The 9,309-nt window shown below is 40.4% G+C and overlaps 1 protein-coding gene across 2 annotated transcripts in view; it reads right to left on the minus strand.

The window, feature by feature from the left end:
* Positions 1–47: 47 nt before the first annotated feature.
* The window catches only part of sgsm2 (small G protein signaling modulator 2), a gene marked incomplete at its 3' end in the record, with an annotated part of 93,421 nt that continues 84,159 nt past the window's right edge, over positions 48–9,309 (minus strand). For both annotated transcript variants that reach the window (XM_035680667.1, XM_035680666.1), the window contains 9 exon segments: positions 48–157; positions 657–739; positions 1,269–1,393; positions 1,474–1,860; positions 2,763–2,945; positions 3,023–3,151; positions 5,968–6,113; positions 7,251–7,315; positions 7,681–7,855. In XM_035680667.1, the coding sequence (XP_035536560.1) occupies positions 48–157; positions 657–739; positions 1,269–1,393; positions 1,474–1,860; positions 2,763–2,945; positions 3,023–3,151; positions 5,968–6,113; positions 7,251–7,315; positions 7,681–7,855 (1,403 nt within the window).

Here is a 9,309-nt window from a genome sequence, read left to right on the forward strand (position 1 = left end):
CATTTACCATTTACACACACACACTCACAGTAAGAGTTACCCATCACCTGGATCAGTGACCTCATGTTGGCAAAGTGTGTGTCCATGGCTCCGCCATTAGGGAAGTTTTGACTCATCCTCTTCATTAGCTGAGTGAAACAGCTGTATGCCAGGCACTCTGACACACACACAGGAGGAAGAACAGGGTAATGTAGTGAGCACAGCACTAAAACTGTCCCTCTCACAAACACCCATCACATTAACAAACTGAATATTTTTTTCAGCAACAAATAATATTAACATGGATGAACTTATAAATGAGTGTCTATTTGCTGTACATGCAGGGTTGGCTGACACAACCTTTGACACAAACAGTTTAATGTCACAGTAATATGAATTATGAAGGAAATCTACCTCACCAGCCCACTGTAACTGCTGTGTATGTAGCTCAAACAGTCCTCCTTGTGTTTGATTACTGTATAACTAAACTTCACGTTTGTCCATAAAACCGCACATTGCTGCTATTACATTTTTAATGCATAAGGGAAGTTTATTTATTATTCATTTTATTAAAAGAAGTGTATTAGTCTCAGTTATGTAATGGCTACTGGGTTTCTGTTTCATCTGTGCTATCTACAATAATTTTATACAGTTGTATAATGATTCTTTCTTCTCACCATCATCCAGGATGACCATGAGCGGAGCAAGGAGGTCACACATGCCCTGAACATAGCCCATCTCTAAATGCTCCCACACGTAGCTGCAGGCAAGAAGGAGACAAACAAGATAAACAAATCCCATTCAACTCAACTTAATGTACATGTTAGACTGTGGGTGGGAGGCGCTTGGGGCTGTGTTCCAGTGGTGGAATAGAACTCAATATATTTACTTTTTAAAATTTGAAAAACTGCATGTATCAATAAGATAAGATAATAAAATGACTATTTTTTGCTTGTAGTATACATATAGTATACTGTATGTTTACATAAAGTCCCTACAAGCAACTATGATTTTGTATTGATTCCGGCGGCCCCTGTGGACAAAAGCGACAGTGTCTCTACTGCCTTGTTTAATTGATTTCAAGGGTAAATACGACCTGGTGACATGCATTAAGAATAACTATATAGAAACAGCCAATCTACTCCCTGATGGTCTTATATGTCTTTGTAGGTAATATACTCTCTTTTAGCTGTATTTTGCTCTACACCAACAGCAGCAGACAAATATCTCTTGCGCTGTTGCTACTAAATGCTCCACTATGTTCACCACCAGTATGTCACATACAGTACCTGCACATGATGTTTCGTAGTTTCTCCAGGTTGGCTGGGGTGAAGTAATAATAGTTGCGATCGCAGCGCTGCACATCTTTGTCTATCCTGTGGAGGTTGAGGGCAACTGTGTCCAACAGCTCGATCTGGACAAAGGAAACACTTTTGTTAACATTAGAGAGTCATAACGTGAAAATCAAAGTGTTCTTTCACATACTATACATACCGTGTATGAGGAAAGCGAAGGTGATATCCCCTCTGCAGCTGCTCCATTGGTCACCAGTTTGTCCAGTTGGCTGCACAGCCTGTCCTCAGTCAGAGAGTCCTGACGCCCGCCCAGCACACCCGGAGTCCTGCCCTCCTCCCCGCCCCCCCCTTCCTCCTCCGTACTCTGACCGTCGTCTATGCTGGACAGGATCTGGGAATGAGCAGAGGTCACTGAGTAGTTTCTGGAGGAGGGCAGGCCCGAGTCGGGAGAGTCAAACTCCACCAGGGGGCGCTCCTCTGGCGGGAGGGCTGCAGGGGGAACCAGGGTGGTCATGGTGGGGGTACTGTCCTCTCCACTGGGGGTCTCCTGGCTCCCTGCGTCCGGCTCGTCCACCGACATAAACACCTGAAGATGGATGGAACTTTAGAAGTGATAGAGGAAGGGCAGTGATGCAGGGTTTGGCATCATAAATCATATGGTTTATGATTTTACCATTAAAATCATGAAATATAATTTCTAGATTGACTCCTTCCCTTTTTGCTCTGTGCACCAGTAACAGCTGAGCAAGCTGTTGCAGTAAGAACCTCAGTCAACTTTCTCCTTTCCTGTACTTAGATATGCTATGTGTTATCTATGTTGAAAGTACAGGAAAGGGAGAAAGGAAAAGTTGACCGAGGTTCTGTCCGCGCCTGCTGAACTATTATTGGAGAGGAGAGCAAAAAAAGGGGAGGGTCTTAGGAAGGGCCGAATAGTGTTTCTGTCATCTGCCTCCATCTAACCTTCTATTAGCTCACCCTCATTAGTGAATGTGTGTTTATACACTGTGAACCTCTCTGAGGTTGTCAAGACGATAAGATTTGTTTTCTTCGGTTGAATCCGGTGGCTCACGATAATAATTCTGACGCAACCTTATGCAAATAAACCTTGACAGTCGATAACCTTGATGATTTCAGTATGAAATTTCATTTCAGTATGAAATCATCAGGGTTATTTTCTCAAACCTAATATACATCCTCCAGAGATTCAGAAGACAATATACAACTGTTTTCACTGACTAAGTAGAAGATTTTAATGTATAAAACTGATTTCACCTTTAAGTGTATAAGATTGTGAAGTTACTACTGATGTAGTATTGTTATACGTTATCAGCTGGTTATTGGACATATTCCTATTGCTGAAGGAATAAAATCTAAGGCACAGTGTGTAATAATGAAATATATCAATCTAAATACTAGCTATATAAATAAAACTAAACTGAAAAGAAGTTGTTTGTTGGATGGATGTCACATTGTGTTGGGTTTCTTCACCTCGTTGCTGAGTGTGGAGTCTCTGTGAACGAGTCGCAGGACGTGGCTGTCGATGCTGCTACCCGAGGAGAGCTTGGCAAAGATGGCCGACTGCATCTCTTTCTCCCTCTGCTTGACAATCACCTCGCAGGCCTTCCACTCCCGCATCACCTGCTGGTAGCGTTCGCTGATCTTCGCGTCAATCTTCACAGGAGAAAAATTAGGCAATTGCTTTTCAAATTAANNNNGTGTGTGTATATATGTGTGTGTTTATGCTGTACCTGGCTCATGTCCTTTTTGCCCATGCCGAACTTGTAGTGCCCCAGCAGGAAAGGCCAGACCTCCTTCCTGATGTCGTGCTGCACTCCGCCATAATAAACCAACCTTAGCAGCTCCAGCTCTTTATAGTTCTACACACGAACACACACACACACAGAGAGAAAGGTTTATAGGAATAGAAACCAAAAGAAGATAGATGACAGGAAGAAGAAGCCTGGTGTGAGTGGTGAAAGGAGCAAGAGGAAGTGCATGAATAATGGAAGAAGAGAAAGAGTGATTGTGATCCATACAGAGGGAGACAGATGAGTGTAGAAGATAAAGGACAAAGATATGAATAGAGTGTAAATTAGTAATGATGACTTTGTTGGAGTTGATGAATGATTACAGTGGCTGCTTTAATAGCTGCGATGGTATCATACTGCACTCTGTAATGAGACTTAATTTCACTGAAACTCATTAAATTTTCATTGGAGTGAAGGAGAGAGTGGAGAGGGTTGTAGACTGCAGGAGGAGTGTGTGATCCATGACTTACAATTAATATACAGCAAAGGGGGATATGCTATATACGAGAGGAGGACGAAATAATAGAAACATTTAACTAAGAGGTAACTGAAGCTCAATTATAAAGTTAAATAAAAGTTCTATGATGTTTAAACACAATTGGCATTGTGAATAGACGTTTAATGAACTCTGACAATTAAAGCAAGAATAGGGAAGTAAAACAGAATATTACATATGGCTGTATGGTCTCGGAGTGCTCCATACAGTGGAGGAAAGTTAGGCTGCGTGGGTATTTCCGTCAAATGCAACCTTTTATGTCTAACATAACATTTCAAAGGGTAATATTGTATTTTTTACATCAGAGACAGCTATAGTTATTAGTTACATTCTAGATTCTTATATCTTATATCAAAATATGAAAAATAACTGCATTAATCCAGTGTTTATCAAAATGTTTAATTTATATACTGCCCTTGATTCAACCTTTTTTGTCTTTATGCAGTAACACTAAGACAGAGTTTCAATGAACTGTCTTTTTGATGTTGTACTTTTTTGTAAGAATAGAGCATGGATAGAGAGATAGAGAGATAGACAGACAGACAGACAGACAGACAGACATATCCCCATTTGAGAAATACTGCATTAATCTACCCAAAGGACTGATGCAACACAGATCCAATAATAAAATAAATATTATAACATAACACTCGGTACAGTGTACACGTCGTATATCACATTTTCCTGCTAATATGTTTGCACCTATGTAAACATTAAAGTATCGCTTCTTTTACTTTAGAAAATGATCTAAATACTTCTGTCACCTATGTCTAAACAGGGGTGCATAAATTGCAGCAGCAAGCCCACAGATTTGTAATTAATGTAAATGTAAATAAATAAAAACAATGATAGCTTCATTTTCTAAAAAAAAAAAAAAGCCCAAATTCCTAAATCAGCTGTGGCTCATTGATGTGTTTTTAATAGTTTTTGGACAAGGATGGATCTCTATGGCACAGAGGAAGACATATCAGGCTGTAATACGGACACGATACTCTACCTAATACGTTAGTAAATACACTGATTGTTGGATTGGGTTTGGACATGGGATTGGTCAACAAATTGTTAAATTTCATCAGTTTTATTTTTTAAGTGTGGCAGGGATAGAAGATTTATAAAAGGATAAACTGCCGCAAAGAGGATCAGTTGCTAGTCGAAACAACAGTGACAGGCAGTTATAATAATAATAATGATATAAACATTATTATAGCAGCAAACTATTTGCAAGACGTCACATGCCTGTGTTGTTATCCCAGTCTGTCTGTTGTGTTACAAACAGGTCTGTCCATGTGTGCATGGGAGTCTCTGTGTGCAGCTGAGTAGAGCGACTGAAACTGCTGTTTTTCTCATCTGTGTCGGTGAATTAAGGATTTATTTCGACCAGACTAGAGCTGATGATTGTTGAAACAGTGGAAAGACTAACAAAGACTGTTTTGATGAGTTTTATTTCGCTTGTGTCCACTTTCAAAAGTTATGACGTTACATTGTGTGTGATATATGAGGTGAAATTAGCTAACATTTATCTATGGATTCTGGTGGCAAGCAATGGCAATACAATGACTGTTTCTGGTCTTGTCAGACACTGAGAATGGTCAGTGGCAAAAACAGGCACTTTTAGTGGATGTACTATGCAGGCGCATTTGTAACTTACGTTGCAGCCCATTTCACAAATATTTTCACATCTAACTCTGTGAATTATGGGTTAAACCAGAGTGGGTGATTGTTGTTTTTTTGTGTCAGTTTTGAAGTGTGTTTTATGATTATTTGCTAAGTAAAAGTTCTGGTTTTGTCAATGGAGTGTGGCTGGCTGCATCACCTAGTTGTGTTGGTGTGAGATGCTGATTAGGGTTAGCACAATTAACCCCAACTCTAACCCTTAAGGGTATCATTTCTAAAAAGTTTACTGTATTTTTGTTGTAGGCCACAGTACACCAAACTGTCACTTTCACACATGTGACATTTGTAACAGTGTTGGCATTCAGAAATCACTTGTAACATGAATTGAATTGTCTCTATATGGCAAAACATAGAGACACACAACCTGATGGTGGAAACCTGTGAGCCCTATAATATAGAGAATAGTACATTCTGATAAAATTCTGTTTAACATATTACTGTGGTTCCCAACTAGGGGGTCTCCTCATAATTCTGTCAAATGACCATGATTTATCTCCGGGGCTCAATCAATACCAATGACTCAATGTTGACTTGGCAATATGCAGTGATTTCTGGCTTTTAATTTCACTGGCCTGTAGGTGAAGGGGTGGAGGGGTGTTAGATGGTGCAGGAGGAAGATTAAGACTCTTGCCATGTTGTTGTAATTCCTGCTTGCAGGAGATCTCAATCACGCTCCTATATTTCATTACTCTTTCAGCCTCACTGCTGTACCCACCTTGCAGTCTTTCTGGTATTTGCTCCACACCTCTTTGCTGAGGCCCCCGGACGCCTCGCAGGGTCTGTCTGGAGGGACGATGTTGTGGTTGACCAGAGCTGACAGGTGAGTCCGCACAGTGGACAGGTGTCGACAGTAGGCCAGCCCTGATGGACGAGTGAGACAGGGATAGACACACGGCTGAGACCAAGCATCGGTAAAGTCACACGTTTTATTATATTGTCACAGATTTGTCTCAGATTTGAGGATTCAGCACCATCTACACACATCAGTGTTGATTTATTTTCAGTTGAGAAACCTGTTTCACACAGGTTGGACAAGGAAGACGGTCATGCACCACCTGAACGTCTGTGGTGATGTTACATACAGAAATAACAAAAAGCACTAATATGTCCTCAAACTCAACAGATTCATGTAAACTTTGAATACAATTTAAATGATCTTTAAACACTAATTACAGGAACAGCACATTCTTAGCTATGTTGCACACAAGCCTAAAATGTTGAAACCCTACCATGCTATTTTATTTAAGTGCTGTATTTTATTTGGGATATTGTGTGAACCTGCTTTTATTTAATAACTACAGTTTGTATTGTTATATACTGAGGTTCATAAACGGACTAACTTTTACTGATACAATAAGCTCTTCAGACTGATGCTGTAATTAAAAACAACTCTCCTTTGAAAAGAATATTTATATATTAACACTATAAATGCATTATGTTACGCCGCAATTTATAACAAGTTTGACATTCAGAGGGATATTTCATTACAAACTGCAAACATATTACTGTATCGAGCAGCTGTTGCATTAAGCCATACATCATTTTTTAATCAATTTGAAACAAAACTGGAAAATAAAACATAAAAATAAACTGGAAGCCACATTACAGATTCCAGCCATACCTCACTCTCTTCTCGTCAGAACAACAAGCGCTGTAAAAGTTCCTAGTGGCACCATGCCTAAAAGCTGCTGCGTCGCATTTTGCACATGAAACAATTAAAAACCAGAGTTTGCAATTTTCTTTCCTTCCCAAAAGAGCGAAGGAAAGTAAAAGAAGAGATGTGTGTATGGGTCTGTCAGTGGAAAACACTTTATCACAATATCCATAAGATATGTCACTTAGTTTACTCAATGAGAAAAAAGCTTCCTTAAGGAAAAAGGTTTGAAACCAGTCAGTTAATATGTGTTGTATACCACGAATAATGTCACAATTAGAATATTCTAAAAAACAACTACAAATGAATGTATGAAGACTGCAGAGGTAACATGCTGTACTTACATCCATAAAATGCTCTGGAGACTATCTGCCTCTTCATGTTCTGGCAGAGCATCTTAAGAGGAATACTGGTGGAAAGAACAAAAGTCAGCCATTATCGCCAATGCCAACACACTGTCTGTATGTACAAACGGATTTTGAAAAAAGATTTGCTTTTAATGAAGAACCACCGCCATGGCTACAGCTGAAGCAATAACTGAAGTGCCTTAATGCATTTTCTCTAATGGATAGATGAATTAGATGCTGCCTCCATTTAAAAATCCCAATTACTATCTTAATGGACAAAGTCAATAATTACTGCAACATCGCGGGAACACCCACACCAGTCTCCACAGCTACGTTATTTCACTCTACCAAGATGTTCTGAGTTGGATTTGATTCACTGACAAGAATCTCTTCTTTGGAGTCATAAAATCTCATTCTCTGGACGTACGTGTGGATGTCTGATGGGTCGTGTATGCAGGTACAGCCGGCCGGGTAGTCGAACGCCATGTTGCTACCTGCTGTGGAGCAGGACTGGCACAGCGACTCGTGAGTGGTTACTTCGGTCTGTTGCCACGACGACGGGCTGCCTCCAAAACCCTGCATCTCCATCATCTCCCCGTGGTCTAAACCAGAAAGAGTGGAAGTGAGAAGACAGAGAGGTCTCAGAGACAAAATGGACGCTGTTGTTTTCATGTACTATACTCTTTGTTAGTTGAAAGCCTCAATGCTATGCTTTATGCCTTACATATTATGACGTAGGTCCCTCAGCTCAACCATAAATACATCTTTCATGTATTGTTCTTTGTTATTCATGATATCAAGAGATGAGTAGATGAATGAAAAGTTTTACACTCATATTACATGTGAGAGCTGGAAAAACAAGCGTAGAGAGGAAACCAAAAGTGGAGGGGGGCGGTTTAGGAAGCAGGAACGGTGCTGTGGGAGAGACAGGCAGAGAGGATGCAGGGAGGCCATGCTGGTTCAGCTCATTCAGAGGGGAGGCAGAGCGGAGCTCAGGGATGCTCCGGACAAACAGCAGAGAGAAGAAAGAAGCAGCAGAGGAAGAACAGAGGAAGTAAAGGAGTTGATAGAAGAGGAGAAGGCAGGGACGAGGCTGACGCTCAGGCCATGCAGGATGCATAAAGCCAGAACAAGACAAGAGACATCAAAAGAAATTATCTCATAAACAACAAAAACAAATGGACACCAATAAAGGGCACACAAAGGGGAGGAAAAAAATCATAAAAACTTCAACATTAAATAAATGCTCTTCACCTTAATTCTTCAGGTTGGAGCTGATGACCTGTCATAAATATGAAGCTGCGCTTTGGTTGTTCAATAACCCCAAAAAACAAATAATATTAAGAACGGAAAAAAAAAGAACAGAAAAAATGCTGGAGTGAGACCGACATTGGGCCTCCCCCCTCTTTACTTTAGGACTAGATGTGATCAACAGCTGTTTTTGGGATCAGTAATGCAACCCTGCTCACACAAGGACTCCACATCTCTACTACTGCGGAACCCCACAGGACCGTAATGAGAGGGGTGGAGGAGGGGGCGAGGGGGAGGGGGAGGACGGGGTGGTTTACAGTAAGGAGGAGACATCTTGTGTCCAGCAGGAAAACTTTAGAATAAACAATATTTGCACATTCAGAGATTCTGGAAAGTTTAATGAGTAGAAGGAGTAGATAATTTCTGGATTTTAATTTGGAAATTACACTTTTTCTGTGGAAAAAACATATCAGACACACATTATTGTTCAAAAGCGAACTATTTGTATATATGTCACATGTCTGGAGAGGCCTTTAAATTAAATCATACTTTAGTACAAAGTTAGAGGCTGTCAATCACTCTAGACGACTATTGAGCTCTTTGTATTTATCTTGCTCAGATTGAATTTCATGGTTGTTGGTTGTTTTATTACTATTGTATAATTTCTAATTTTCAACATGGCTTATATATGAAACGCAACCTGAACTTCCCCATGTCTAGCTAACAGAGCCAACCCAGCCTACTCCACACTGTTGGGCTCGGCCTCAGGCAGCACACAAACAGGCAGACGAAGCTGGGTGGGGGT

Source organism: Morone saxatilis, unplaced genomic scaffold (genome assembly GCF_004916995.1).
Source record: "Morone saxatilis isolate NCDOM2014 unplaced genomic scaffold, NCSU_SB_2.0 Contig8, whole genome shotgun sequence".
NCBI lineage: Eukaryota > Metazoa > Chordata > Actinopteri > Moronidae > Morone > Morone saxatilis.